Source organism: Puma concolor, chromosome C1 (assembly GCF_028749965.1).
Source record: "Puma concolor isolate L17-30 chromosome C1, mPumCon1.1.hap2, whole genome shotgun sequence".
NCBI classification, from domain to species: domain Eukaryota; kingdom Metazoa; phylum Chordata; class Mammalia; order Carnivora; family Felidae; genus Puma; species Puma concolor.
The window spans coordinates 36,462,123-36,477,962 of record NC_141674.1 but is presented as its reverse complement, the minus strand read 5'-3'; the positions used below and the strand labels follow the sequence as shown (position 1 = coordinate 36,477,962).

Here is a 15,840-nt window from a genome sequence, read left to right as displayed (position 1 = left end):
GATTTTCAAAGTTCACAGAGAAACCATAGCCCTATAGCAGGCACCACAGATACAACACAAAGGGTTTACTATGTGTAGCAGGTGGTATCTCTTTTTAGAACATTCTCCAGAAGCATTTATCCAGGCAAATACCATCAAGTTGCATCAGAGTGGGAAAGTACATAATACTGTTTCACATGTCAGTTTCACAGGGGCAAAGTGAGACACATCATATCCTTGAGCCCCAGGAACTCCTCCCTGCTCGCTGCCTATCATTGCACACACTTGGCGTTCACTTTCATCCAATATCCGATGTCTAAGTCCACTGCCCAAATGAGTAAGCCAACAATGCAAAAAGATAACTATCCCCAAGGACTCTAAGAATAAAGGTCACCAATATCAACACACACACTATGACAGGTGCTTCAGCTACCTCTTTACTCCTATAGTCCATTCTTCACCTCCACTGAACTAACTGCTCATAGCCTCAAAGAAATAAAGCAATGACATTTCGAGAAATATAAGGAAAATTACTTTAAGTTGTAATGGGTATTAGAAAAGTTTTACTTTCTGGGTAACTAGAGACATAAACACTATTTACACTGAACTCCTAAAGTGTAGGGTCTAATTATTACCAGTGCTGAAATTCACAAACAAACAAACAAAAACCTATTTGAAAGGAAGTGCCAAAGGAGGCCTCCCTCACAGAACTGGGGAAGGGAAGCCATTCAGTGCTGGTCCAATTGAGGAAAAGCAAAATATAATACTCCCATAGCTTGGAAAACAAATAAAAATAACTTTAGAACTTCATTTTCTCAATTCTTTTCCCACAGATATGTCTACTTTTTTTTAAATGTTTATTTTTTAAAGTTTATTTATTTTGACAGGGAAAGAGAAAAAGCAAATGTGGGGGAGGGGCAGAGAGACAGAAAGTGAGTGAGGGAGAGAGAACCTCAAGCAGACTCCACACTGATGGTGCAGAGCCCAACACAGGGCTCAAACCCACAAACCATGAGATCATGACCTGAGATGAAATCAAAAGTCAGATGCTTAACCTACTGAGCCACCTATTTATTTATTTTTAAGAAGAGAGAGAGAGAGATTGTGAGCAGGAGAGGAGCAGAGAGAAAGGGAGACAGAATGCAAAGCAGGCTCATCACCATCAACACAAAGCCAGATGTAGGGCTCAATCTCACGAATCCATGAGATCACAACCTGAGCTGAAATCAAGAGTTGGGCACTTAACCAACTGAGCCACCCAGGTGCCCCTGTATACTTTCAACAAGATTATCAGCTCCTCTAGGTCTGATAGGAGTTAGGTCTGATAGGTCTGATATTCTAGACTAGATTTTTTTTTTTTTTAATTTTTTTTTTTTTAACATTTATTTATTTTTGAGACAGAGAGAGACAGAGCATGAAATGGAGGGAGGGCCAGAGAGAGAGGGAGACACAGAATCTGAAGCAGGCTCCAGGCTCTGAGCTGTCGGCACAGAGCCTGATGTGGGGCTCGAACTCACGGACCGTGAGATCGTGACCTGAGCGAAGTCGGACGCTCAACCGACTGAGCCACCCAGGCGCCCCTAGACTAGATTTTTTAATGCACTGAAGAATATCAAGGTGGGCTTAAATATGAAACAGCTTTCTAAAAATGAAAATGGGGGCGCCTGGGTGGCGCAGTCGGTTAAGCGTCCAACTTCAGCCAGGTCACGATCTCGCGGTCCGTGAGTTCGAGCCCCGCGTCAGGCTGTGGGCTGATGGCTCAGAGCCTGGAGCCTGTTTCCGATTCTGTGTCTCCCTCTCTCTCTGCCCCTCCCCCATTCATGCTCTGTCTCTCTCTGTCCCAAAAATAAATAAATGTTGAAAAAAAAATTTTTTTTAATAAAAAATAAATAAATAAAATAAAATAAATAAAATAAAATAAAATAAAATAAAATAAAATAAAATAAAATAAAATAAAATAAAAATAAAAATGAAAATGATTTTTATTTCAGAGAGCTACACCTAAAATAAATGGTATGAACCAGGCCAAGAGAACTTACATAACCAACTTGCCCCAACAAAGCCCCTTATCATTGAAGGCCTGGATTTTCTCCTTCCCCATATTGAAATTTAGTTGTTCTCTTCCCTTAAGTGACCAAAGCCAGTCATGAATATCCTGTGGCTTTTCTAAGATACACTGTTGTTCATTTAACTTGGTTTGGGATCTTTCTAATATCAAAAAAACCAAAACAAAACAAATCTACAGGCCCTAAATATCATTTAGGCCAAGTCACCAAACTGAGGCTTAATACCTAACCTAATTGCTCTTATAACCTCTCCCAGAAATGTAGTCTTTATCGGCCAAGAATTTTCTGGTCAGCACCAATAAGGGTAATCTGTCACATGTGCCCTCCCCATCCCTCACAGGAATATGAGATAATCCACCGACTTAAACACTTTCATCCCCAAAGGTAGGTAGGTGACCTCACCTCAAATAAATAACACTTTTTTCTGTTTATAACTTCCTTGTCCTGCCTTTAAAAACCTTTCCCTTTCTATATCCCTTTGGAGCTTTCCTCTACTTGTTAGGTGGGATGCTGTCTGACTCATCGATCATTTAATAAAGCCCATTACATCTCCCAATTTACTAGGTAGAATTTTGGGGTTTTAACACTAATTTGTTTTTCTGAAGAATTTACAGCTTCTAACAGGTAATTATGACCTGCTAATAATAAAAACAGTAATAAACTACTGGGTTGTTTTGGTTTTTTTTTTTTTGAAAGTTTACTAATAATAGGCATTGCACTAACTTCTATAACAAAGAGCTGAGGGCTTAATTGCAGGCACTATGCCATATACTTTACATGCATAATCTTTTACAGATAAACTGAGGTAACCAAGGCTACTGGGGATAAACTGTCAAAGCTCCTAAGGCCAGTATTTCCATATGTACCCAGATGTGTCTTCCATTTTTGCTTATTCAAAAACACCCTGGCAATTGTTCCTTCCTCTCTCACACATCAACTTTTCCTTCTCTACTGGATAATTTCATTGACATACAAACATAATGTAATATCGCCCATCTACATTTTTAAAAGAGGGCAAAAAAGCTCCATGACCTTTTCCAGCTATCACCTGATTTCTATAATCTTCTTTTCACCAAATCTCTTTGAAATAATATTACTCACTTACTCCTCCCCCAAAATATCAGAAAAGGAGCAAGAATAATTAAATGAAACTCTATATACCTTTCACTTAAATTTGCTTTTTTCTCTCCCTACTCCTCTTCCTCTCTCTCTGCACACATACGCACACAATTACTTTTGGTTAATTAGCTGAACCACTTGAAAGTCATTTGTAAACACCAGAACACCTCCTCTCTCAAATACTTCATCTACAATTAATCCCTAGCCTAACAAGGGAGAACCACCACACAACCATCATATAAGGAAGTTTAACACACGAAAGAAGGGAGGGAGGGAGGGAGGGAGGGAGGGAGGGAGGAAGGAAGGAAGGAAGGAAGGAAGGAAGGAAGGAAGGAAGGAAGGAAGGAAGGAAGGAAGGAAGGAAGGAAGGAAAGAAAGAAAGAAAGAAAGAAAGAAAGAAAGAAAGAAAGAAAGAAAGAAAGAAAGTTAGTTTAACACTGACACAACAACATTATTGAATAAAAGTCCACATTCAAGTGTCCTCAATTGTCCCAATAGTGTCCTTCAACTATTTTTTAAAATCCAGCATCAAACCAAGAATCAAGCATTGCATTTATTCACCGAGTCTCTTTTGTCTCCAATAATCTAGAATACATCCTTAGTCTTTTTTTTTTTTTTCAATCTTTTACAACTTCAACATTTTTGAGTCCAGGCCAGTAGTTTCTACAGATTGCCCCCTCAGTTAGGACTTCTCTGCTTCTTCCTATATTAGACTGAAGTTAAATATTTTTAACCCAAATATTACATAGATAATACTATCTCCCACTCTCTCTTGAACCCATTTGAATCAAGCTCTATACCCACTGCTGACCAATACTGCTCACTAAAGGTCACCAATAGGGAATGTCCTATTACTAAATCCAAAGGTCAATTCTTAAGTGTTCATCTTACATAACCTGTCAGCAGCTTTTGGCATACTTTCTTCTTGTGGCTTTGGAAACACCACTCTTTTCTGGTTTTCCTCCAACCTTACTGGCTGCTCCTTTCCAGTTTTCTTTACTGATGGATTATTCTCACTCCCTGACCAGTAAATATTCAAGTGTCCCAGGGCTCAGTCCTTCTATCTGTTCTTTCTAGACTCACTCACTCACCATGTCAGTGCTGCTCAAACTTAGCTGTGGTGAAGGACCAGGTGAAAATTTTAATCCATCGCAAACCACTATAAAATGCAATAGATATGAAATAACAAAAATGATCAAATGCTTGAAGGTTACAACAATATCACTTGCTTATTCTAAATTTTTGTAGTTAATTCACAGCAAATTGGTAACAGTTCTATAACCATCCATCAGTCAGCTGACCACATTTGAGTAGCATTTAAGGAGTTTATCATCCAATCTCATAACTTTGAATATCTTTTATATGTTGTCAATCTGCAAATATGTATCTCCAAATTGGATTTCATACCTTGATCCCCCAGTTCATATATACAATTGTCTTATCAACACCCTTTCTTGGATGCCAATCAAGCACCAAAGTCCTGATTCTTTCAACTCCCACTTCTGCTCCTCCCAAGAACAGTAAAAGAAAACACCCCTGCTCCTCTCACATATTCCCCATCTTGCTCAGTAAATGGCAACCATATTCATCTAGCTATGCAGCCCTAAAATCTTGTAGTCACCACCAATTCTTCTTTCATATACTAAAATTAACTATCAACAAATATTGTCAGTTTCAAAACACATCCAGAACCTAACCATTTCTTACTACCTCAGCTGCTGCCACCCTGTCTAAGCTACCATGATCTTGACTGATTTTTCTAACTTCATGTACTTCCCTGCTTTCTCACTTCCCTGCTTCTCTAACTTCATGTACTTTCCTACTTTCTCACTCCCATTCTCCCCACACTCTGAGTATGAAGTGACTTCATTAATACCTAAGAAAACTATTCAGTAGGGAAAGAAAAGTTGGAAATGGAGCTGGTACAACAGCTATCCACATTCTGAGGAATGAAATCAAATCCTTACCTTACACCACATATAAAAATTAATAATGACTCAAAGACCAAAAGTAAGAGCTAAAACCATAAAACTTTTTTTTTAATGTTTTTATTTATTTTTGAGGGGGTTGCCCAGAGAGGGGAGGACAGAGGATCTGAAGTGGGCTCTGTGCTGACAGCAGTAAGCCCAATGCGGGGCTCGAACTCACAAACCATTAGATCATGACCTGAGCTGAATGTGGACACTCAACAGGCTCAGCCACCCCAGCGCCCCTAAAACCATAAAACTCTTAAAAGGAAATAGAGGTAAATCATCACAACATTGTTCCGTTTTCTTAGATTCTGTATTTGCCTATTTGGCCTTTTTTTTTTTTTTTTTTTTCCAAGTAACCTCTACACCCAATGTGGGGCTTGAAATCAATACTGAGATCAAGAGTTGCATGCTCAACTGAGCCAGCCAGGCACCCCCCATTCGGCATTTATTAATCATAGGGCCAAACTAACAGCCAAACTTGTTTATATCTCCCCTGCAATCCAGTTTTTGTGAATACGCAAAAATCCTCTTACAAACCTTCTGACCAAACCTGAGTCCATACTCCCAAGCCAATTTATCAAACTCACACATCAAGCCAATATTTCCCCTGCCCTGTATCACTCAGGGCCAAGTACCAGATCACTAAAAATCACCCCTACAGTCCAGAACCCACCATTGTTATTCAAAATAGCCAGTCATAAGGGGGCTACCCTGCCTGTCCTTGCCTTATCTGTAGAAACCCCAATAAAAGCTCTGGTTTAGGCTTTTCCCTTGCTCCTTTCTGCCTCCTAACCAAATCTGGTGCTTTCTTCATGTGGCCTGCATGGCCTGCCATGCTCCTTTCTCCTGGAGAAACTGCAAGTAGTAAGTTCTTCTTTCAATAGCATTACTCTCTCTCTGTGTCATTACTTAGTTACCTTTATGTATTAAGGCCCAGGAAAAAATCAGACCTTGAATTAGTCAATGGTTTCTTAGATAATGATAACAAAAGTACAACCAAATAAAAAGCAAATAAACTGGACTTCATCAAAATTACATATTTCAGTGCATCAGAGGTCACTATCAAGAAAGTAAAACAACTGAGCCTAGGTAGCCCAGTCAGTTAAGCGTCTGACTCCTGATATTGGCTCAGGTCATGATCTTGCGGTCATGAGATTGAGCCCATGTCAGGCTCCACACTAAGTGTGGAGTATGCTTAAGTCTTTTTCTCCCTTTGCCCCTCTTCCCTGCTTGCACTCTCTCTCTCTCTCTCTCTCTCAAAATAAATAAACTTAAAAATAGGAATAAGTTCAACTAAGGAGGTAAAAGACCTGTACACTGAAAAAGAAAACTACAAAACATTTCTGAAAGAAATTAAAGAAAACATAAATAAATGGAAAAATAGCCTATGTTCACACACTGGAAGACATTATTGGTCAATCGGATAATATTACCCAAGTTGATCTATAGATTCAATACAATCCCTATCAAAATCCTAATGATGTTTTTGCAGAAATAGAGAAACTCTTCTGTCATTCTCATGGAATCACAAGCAGCCCTAAATAATCAAGACAATCTTGAAGAACAAAGTTAGTTCTTTGATACCACACTTCCTGATTCAAAACTTACTACAAATCTATAGAAATCAAAAGTGTGGTACTAGTATAAGTATAGACATTTAAACCAATGGAATAGAGAGCCCCAAAATAAATGCTCATATATATGGTCAAATATACAAAATATATTTACTCCAATGGAGTAAAGACAGTCTTTTTAACATATCATTCTGGGAAAACTAGATACTCATATGCAAAAGAATGAAGTTAGATACTTACCTTATACCATAAACAAAAAGTAACTCAAAATAGATCAAAGACCTAAACATAAGAGCTAGAACTATAAAATTCTTAGAAGAAAATACCTGGAGGAAATCTTTAGGACACTAGATCTGGCAATGATTTCTTGGATATGACACCAAAAGCACAGACAACAACAACAACAAAAATAAATCAACTCATTTCATGAAAATTAACATCTTTTATGTGTGCATCAAGGAGACTATCAAGGGAGTGGAAAATGCAACCCAAAGAATGGGAGAAAATATATGCGAATCATGTATCTGGTAAGAGTTTAATATCCAGAACATATAAAGAACTCCAACAACTAAGCACTCAGAATACATCACCCAATTCAAAAATGGGCAAAGAAATTTATTTCTCCAAAGAAGGTTTACAAATGACCAACGAGCACGTGAAAAGATGCTCAATACCACTAGTAATTACGAAAATGCAAAGTAAAACCACAATGAAATACCACTTCACACTCATTTAGATGATTATTATTTTAAAAATGGAAAATAACAAGTGTTGGCTAGGATGTGGAGAAATTGGAACCCTCATGTATTGCTGGTTGGAATGTAAAATGATGCAGCTGCTGTGGAAAGCAGTATGGTAGTTCCTCAGAAAGTTAAACAGAGAATTACCATATGATCCAGAATTTCCCCTTCCTTTTTTTTTTTTAAGTTTATTTATTTATTTTGAGAGACAGAGACAGCATGAGTGGGGAAGCAGAGAGAGAGAATTCCAAGCAGGCTCCACACTCACAAAACTCTGAGATCATGACCTGAGCCAGAACCAAGAGTGCAACACTTAACCGACTGAGCCACCCAGGCACCCCCAGAAAACTCCCTTTCTTGGTATCTACCTGAAATAGAAGTGAAAGCAGAGCCTCAAACAAATACCTGTACACCCATGTTCACAGCATTATTTGCAATAGCCAAACAGTGGAAGCAACCCAAATGTTCAGCAACAGATAATGGATAAAGAAAATGTGATACATACATACTGTGCAATATTATTTAGCCTTGAAAAGGAACAAAGTACTGACACAAACTAAAACATGGATGAGACTTAAAAAATTATGCTAAGTGAAAGAAGCCAGACATAAGAGGCCACATATTATATAATTCCACTTACATGGAATGCTCAGAATAGGAAAATCTATTAAGATAGAAAGTAGATTAGTGGTTACCAGGGACTAGGGGGAATGCAGAATGAGGAATGAATGCTAGCAAGTAGGGGTTTTTCTTTTGGGGTGATAAAGATGTCTGAATTAAAATAGTGGTAATTCCTGTAAAACCTTGTGAATACACTAAAAACCAGTGAACTGTATACTCTTAAATGGTGATTATATGACATGTGGATTATACCCCAGTAAAGCAAATTTCCATTTTAAAAAAGAAAAAACAAAAACCTAGGGCAGATCACATCTTTCTCTGATTAAAATTATCCACCCTCTTTCTGTCCCAATCAGCTGAAAATACAAAATCTTTTCTGTAGCCTACAAGTACTACAAAATCCAGCCTCTGCCTCATATTCTCTATGCCCCACCACCATCATCAGTCCCAATACCACTGTTCACTAACCAACAGCCACCTTGGCCTCTTGCTGTCCTCCAACATGGCAAGCATGTTCCCACCTCAGAACCTTGGCACATGCGTATCCTCTACATGGACTACTCTTGCCCAAGACACATCAGCATCACTCATTCTATACTCTTTCTGTTCTCTGCTCAAATGTCACCTTAATGAGAATATTCCTAGACAACACAATTTAAAATTTCAATCCCTGCTCCAGGTATTGAAGTAGAAACTTTGCTTAAACCCTACTTTATCTCCAGTATCTAGAATAGTGCCTGCACATAGAAAGAACTTAATAAATATGATGGATGGATGAATTTAAACAAATGAACAAATGAATAGAGGTGCAAAAAAAAAAAAATATATATATATATATATTTATATAGTAACTTGTTTTACAAGGAAACACTTAGTCAAGGGCATTGGCAAGACTCAAGCCCAGGTTGGCCTCTCAAACCCAAGCTCTTCATTTCTAAGCTAAACTTCTACTTCCCAATGTAGAGACATTGGAGGGATTACTTGTTAGATGGAAGAGTATTTTGTAGAATGCCAAGATATCACATATATCTAAAAATCCATTTTTTAGTTCCTATTCATTTTAATGCAATGATCATATTATACAAAAAAGCATAACGAGTCATAGCCTCCAAAATTACTGAATTTCATTTATTCTATATTGCTCAGCTACTTTCAAAATTACGCTTATTGAATGAACCTGACTCTCTCTCAAAAGGCAAGACACCAGACTAGATGCAACCTCCAAATCTCTCTGTACCTATAAAGTATACTATAGAGAAAATGCCAAAGGAAATGAGGCTTTATACCTGCAATGGGCATACAGTAGCATCTGCTCTTGCAAGAGCCATTATGGAACAGAGACAAACAGGGATATAAATACAACAATTCCTTCTCCTTCTAACCAAACCAAGACTCATAAGATAATTATAATAACTTTTTTTAATGTTTACTTATTTATTTTGAGAGAGAGGGAGGGGCCAAGGGACAGAGAGAGGGAAAAAGAGAATCCCAAGCAGGCGCTACACTGTCAGCACAGAGCCCAATGCAGGGTTCAATCTCACCAACCGTGAGATCATGACCTGAGCCAAAAATCAAGAGTTGAACACTTAACTGACTGAGCCACCCAGGTGCCCAATAACTTTTTAAAAAGTAATCTCCACACCCAACGCGGGGCTCAAATTCACAACACCAAGATCAAGAGTTGCATGCTCTACCAATTGAGCCAGTCAGGCATCCCAAGACAATTATAGTAATTTTTAAAACTTCCAGATTCAGCTACAAGGACAAGAAATAATGGGACAAATGGCTAAGTCACTTGTTTTATTAACATCAGTTTCTCCACACTTACTACAAACTTTTAAGTATTCGTTAAACTTACTCAAACATCTTATGTTTTGTGGTTTTTACCTTCCTGGCTTCTCTACTGCAAATGCTAAGCCATCCTTTGCTTCCTACTGCATACTTCCTACAAAGACTTAACCAGCTCTGTGCAAAAGAGGTACCATGGAGCTTCAATTATCTGGGGAGATAACGAAGCACAGAGATGAGGTAAGCCAACTGCCTCATTTTATAAGTGAGACAATTCAGGCTCAGAAATTATAGTTCCTGTGGAAACCACACATAACTTATTAGTGGCAAAGCATAGATTAGTATCCAGGATTTCTGGCTTCCTTCCAGAATGAAACTTTTCTACTCCTCCAATACTAAAGATAAAAAAACTATTGTTTGCATTAAGGTACCTCTGACTTACTTAAAAATAAATCCTCAAAATAGAAGGATGTAGGGGTGCCTGGGTGGCTCAGTCGGTTAAGTGCCGACTTTGGCTCAGGTCATGATCTCAGGGTTTGTGAGTTCAAGCCCCGCATCAGGCTCTGTGCTGACAGCTCAGAGCCTGTAGCCTGCTTCGGATTCTGTGTCTCCCTCTCTCTCTGCTCCTTCCCCACTTGTGCTCTCTGTCTCTCAAAAATAAATAAACATTAAAAAAATTTTTTTAAAATAGAAGGATGTAGCTAATTGAATCTTATAGCCTCAAAACTTAGATCAGTGCCCAACACATAGTAGGTATTAGTGTGCATTTACTGCATGGTCAATTGTTTAAATGTGAGTTACTTTATTAAAAAGTATTTCTGATTCTTTTTTTTTTAATGTTTATTCTTGAGAGAGGGAGAGACAGAGCGTGAGCTGGGTAGGGGCAGAGAGAGATTGAGAGAGAGAGAGAGAGAGAGAGACAGAATCTGAAGCAGGCTCCAGACTCTGAGCTGTCAGCACAGAGCCCAATGCGGGGCTCAAACTCACGAACTGTGAGATCATGACCTAAGCCAAAATTCGACGCTCAACCAACTGAGCCACCCAGGCACCCCAAAAGTATTTCTGATTCTGGTCAATTAAATATTTTAAGGCAGTTATAAAAAGCCTAACTTGAGATACCACTAAAATGACCAAGATATTCCTTGAATTTAAAACTAGGGGGCGCCTGGGTGGCGCAGTCGGTTAAGCGTCCGACTTCAGCCAGGTCGCGATCTCGCGGTCCGTGAGTTCGAGCCCCGCGTCTGGCTCTGGGCTGATGGCTCAGAGCCTGGAGCCTGTTTCTGATTCTGTGTCTCCCTCTCTCTCTGCCCCTCCCCTGTTCATGCTCTGTCTCTCTCTGTCCCAAAAATAAATAAACGTTGAAAAAAAAAAAAAAACTAAAATGACCCAAAATTCCTCCAGCAAACTCAAACTTGTCCTCCTCAGCAAACTCCATTCATTGGAGGCATACACTCCTAGAAGCTACCTGCCTCAGGCCCTGATTCATTTCACCTAATCTTTAGCAAAGAGCAAATCACAGAGAACTTACAAATAAGAGGAATCAAAAGAAAAAATGCCAGAAATAGTAGAATAGTGACCAAGTACAGGGTTGGCTCAGTCTGTAGAACATGCGACTCTTGATCTCAGGTTGTGAGTTCGAGCCCCACATTGGGTGTAGAGATTACTTAAAACTAAAATCTTAAAAAAAAAAAAAAAAAAAAAAAAGGACGAGTGACAAAGTACAAATATTTGCTGAACATGATGTTGAAAAGCCACTCCTTTTTAGTTATGTTATACTTACTCGGTAGATCACTCCATTAAGAGCCCTGATAGCACCATTCCTCAGTTTTTAGAAGACTCCGGATACTTGAAAGCATGGAATTGAGATTCCATTTAGGTAGAACTAAATTTAAATAAAGGAATGTGGCTCTTAAATAATAAAAGTGTAACCAAATTTATAATTTTTATTTTTTTAATGTTTATTTATTTTTGAGAGAGCACAAGTGGGGGAAGGGTATAGAGAGGGGGACAGAGGATCTGAAGCGGGCTCCGTGCTGACAGCAGTGAGCTCAATGTGGGGCTCAAACTCACAAACCGTGAGATCATAACCCAAGCGAAAGTCGGACACTCAACCAAGTCACCCAGGTGCCCCAAAGTGTATCCAAATTTAACCCAATAGATTTACAGGAATTCTAAAGCTGGGGTGCCTGGGTGGCTCAGTTGGTTAAGTGTTTGACTTGGTTTTGGCTCAGGTCATGATCTCATGATTTGTGGATTCGAGCCCCACATCTGCTGTCAGTGCAGAGCCTGCTTGGGATTCTCTGTATCCTCCTCTCTCTGACTCTCTCTCTCTCTCTCTCCCTGTCTCTCTCTCTCTCTCTCTCAAAATAAATGAGTAACCTTTAAAAAAAAAAAAAAAGAAGAATTCTAACACTAATACACCTTAGAAAATTGTAAGAAATGGAGCACCTGGGTGGCGCAGTCAGTTAAGCTCTTGATTTTGGCTCGAGTCATGGTCTCACAATCCATGAGCTCAAGCCCCACATTGGGCTCCACACTGGCAGTGCAGAGTGTGCTTCAGATTTTCTCTCTCCCTCTCTCTCTCTCTGGCCCTTCCCAGCTCATTCTCACTCTCTCTCTCAAAATAAACATTTTTTAAAAAGAGAATATTGTAAGAAACGAAGCACTAACACATGTATTAAATAATCCTTCCAATAACTATAAGAAAAGAGAAAAACAAAGGTCATGACCTTCATTTTATAGATAAGACAACTAAGGTTTAGGAAATAAAGTGATTTGTCTACATTTACAAAGCTGATTAAGTGACAAAGCTAAGACCAAAGTGTAAGGGTTTCCTACTCCTAAGTTGAGATTCTTCTTGTCAAATCACAGTGAGCTTTCATAAAGCAGACAAAGGGGCTTTATAAACAAAAATCTCACAGGACAACTAATTACTAAGGCATTTTTATACAACTAAATCCTAAAATGACAGTAACAGAAAGAATTACATTGTGTTTCATACATTTACAAAAAATGCAAAAAATGCACTTAATAAATAAATATGAATACTGTTGTGTCCTTCTCCTTATATGCTCTATATGGAAAAGTTTCAAGGCCACTATTTAATCATAGCACTATTTCCTAAGAGTTTCCCAAATCTTAGCAAAATCATGGTGGGTGTGGATTGCAGGTACATAAGAATACAGCTTTCCTGGGCCCCAATATGGAGATTCTGATTCAAATAAGTTCAGAATCTGTTCGGAACTTTAACAAGCATTCTAGCAAACTGGTGCAGCCACTCTGGAGAACAGTATGGAGGTTCCTCAAAAAGTTAAAAATAGAACCACCCTATAATCCAGCAATTGCACTACCAGATATTTACCCAAAGGATACAGATTTGAAGGGGTACTTGCACCCCAATGTTTATAGCAGCATTATCAACAACTGCCAAACTATGGAGAGAGCCCAAATGTCCATCAATAGATAAATGCATAAAGAAGATGTGATATATGGGACGCCTGGATGGCTCAGTCACTTAAGCATCGGACTCTAGATTTCAGCTCAGGTCATAATCTCATGGTTCGTGAGTTTGAGCCCCACATCAGGCCCTGCACTGACACACAGAGCTTGCCTGGGATTCTCTCTCTCTCTCTGCCTCTCCTCCCCTCAAAATAAATAAATAAACGTTAAAAAAATAAAAAGAAGATGGGGGCACCTGGGTGGCTCAGTCAGTTAAGCATTTGAGTCTTGGTTTTAGATCAGGTCATGATCTCACAGTTAATGGGTTCCAGCCCCACATCAGGGTCTACACTGACAGCACAGGGTCTGCTTGAGATTCTCTCTCCCTCTCTCTCTCTACCCCTCCTTTGTTCGTGTGCTCTCTCTCTCTCAAAATAAACTCCAAAACAAAAAGATATATACATATACAATGGAATATTACTCTGCCATCAAAAATAAAATCTTGCCATTTGCAACAACGTGGATGGAGCTAGAGTGTATTATGCTAAGCGAAACAAGTCAGAGAAAGACAAATACCACATGATTTACTCCTATGAGGAATTTAAGAAGCAAAACAGATAAACATATGGGAAGGGGGAACAAAGAGAGGGAAACAAGCCATGAGAAACTCTTTAGAAATAGAGAACTGAGGGTTGATGGAGGGATGTGGGTGGGGAATGGGTTAGATGAGTGATGGGTATTAAGGAGGGCACTTGTTATAATGAGCACTGGGTATTGTATGTAAGTGATGAATCACTGAATTCTACTCCTAAAACCAATATTGCACAGTATGTTAATTAACTAGAATTTAAATAAATACTTGCGGTGGGGGGAAGAATTTTAAGAAGTACTCTAGATGATTCTGATTAGCCAGATTTGCAGTACTGCCCCAATAGAATTCTCAGAGAAAAAGCAAGCCAAGAAAATACAAAGTAATTAAGGTCCAGGTACAAAGATTTTCACCAATTTCCCTGGTCCTAAAGCCAGAATAGAACAAACAGGTGAAAGAAAACCTTATTCCTACCCTGAATCCAAACTTAGCTGCTGCCCTTACCCCCAACTGTCAAAAAAGTTGGCCTCTCTCTAGTCCCATGTTATGAGACAGATATAGATGCTAAGAGTTTCAACCTGAATGTTCTCGAAAAGCTTGAGTCTGTTAAAAACAACAACAAAATGGTAAATCCCAAAACACAAGTATAAAACTGTGATGGGTACTTAAGTAGCAGCTTTCTCCCAAATACTAGGCAAAAACTGAGACAGAGGAGAGGATTTGGGGTGAGAAGGGATGGGGGGAAAGGGGAGGTTCTGACCTAGCAACAAAAGTTAGTTGGCCCCCAGCTTCCCTGACAGAGAAGAGTCCACAAGGAGAACATACACACACACACACACACACACACACACACACACACACACACACACACACACACACACACGAGTGAGATTCCTCCAAATAATACTTAGAACAGTCCCCAGAAAGGATTCCTAAGCAGGTGTTCATAATCATAATAATCATCAACTTACAAGCTGCCTCTTCTTGGAAGGCTCAACTCCTTCTGAAAAACAAAGCACAAACACAAGTTAGAAAGAAGGACACCTCTAAGTCCTACAGGTCTGCATTAAATGTCCTACAGCATTATCTTAATAATGGCAAAAACTAAATATTTCCAAATGATAATTTCTTCCCTTATCTTCTAAATTCAGTGATTAGTCTTCTAAATAAAGACTAGTCAGGTAAACTACCACCTCTTTATTTTTCCTTCCCAAAGTAACATCTCACAGAGTACTTGTAGCATTTTCCCCACTAGATGGAACCATCTCACCAGTGGAGAGTATTCCAGATATTCACTGGGCCAGCCATTAACTCTCGATGGAACTGGAAAGGATTCACCTATCATTAAGAGTCAGAGATATGAAGGAATGACATGGAATTTTTCTTTAAGAAACATTTTAGACAAAGAAGTACAAAAAATTATATAACAAAGAGATGACTGTACTCACCACTGGCTTGAGAACAGTTGGGTCCCTGTGACTTGCTTTCAAAATTTATTAGGTCTCACTCCCCTAAGTCCCCACCTAACTATTCTGAGTATTTTATCTTTGCCATATGTCTTTATATTTTCTTACACATATATTCATAAATAATTAGTATTGTTTTATATGTTTTTAAATTATATATTTAAAAATCTGCTGACTTGAACATCATAACTGGGAGTTTCACCCATGTGGATATTTTTCACTTTCACACATTACTTCACTCTATAAATTTATTTTGTCACTTATTTATAATATTTATTTATCCATTCTTCAGGAAACAAAATTAATTTTCTTTGCATGTTTTTCTTCTCCATCAGAACAATTCTCCTATAAATAGCCTGTCCTTGTTTCCTCATGCACATTATAAAAAGTTTCTTGAAGTATATAGATGTGGAACTGCTAAGTCATAAAGTACCAAAACTTACTACCAAAAATGATTATACCAATTTATCCTCCCCCTCTAACAATT

The 15,840-nt window shown here is 38.6% G+C and overlaps 1 protein-coding gene across 11 annotated transcripts in view; it reads right to left on the bottom strand.

The window, feature by feature from the left end:
* Nucleotides 1–15,840, bottom strand: part of MAST2 (microtubule associated serine/threonine kinase 2) — a 224,107-nt gene that overhangs the window by 114,710 nt on the left and 93,557 nt on the right. For 9 of the 11 annotated variants that reach the window (XM_086716844.1, XM_086716847.1, XM_086716852.1 and 6 more), the window contains exon 4: nt 14,859–14,890. In XM_086716844.1, coding sequence (XP_086572970.1) covers nt 14,859–14,890 — 32 coding nt within the window. The remainder of the gene's footprint in view (nt 1–14,858; nt 14,891–15,840) is intronic. The other 2 variants (XM_086716845.1, XM_086716850.1) reach the window with 1 other exon arrangement.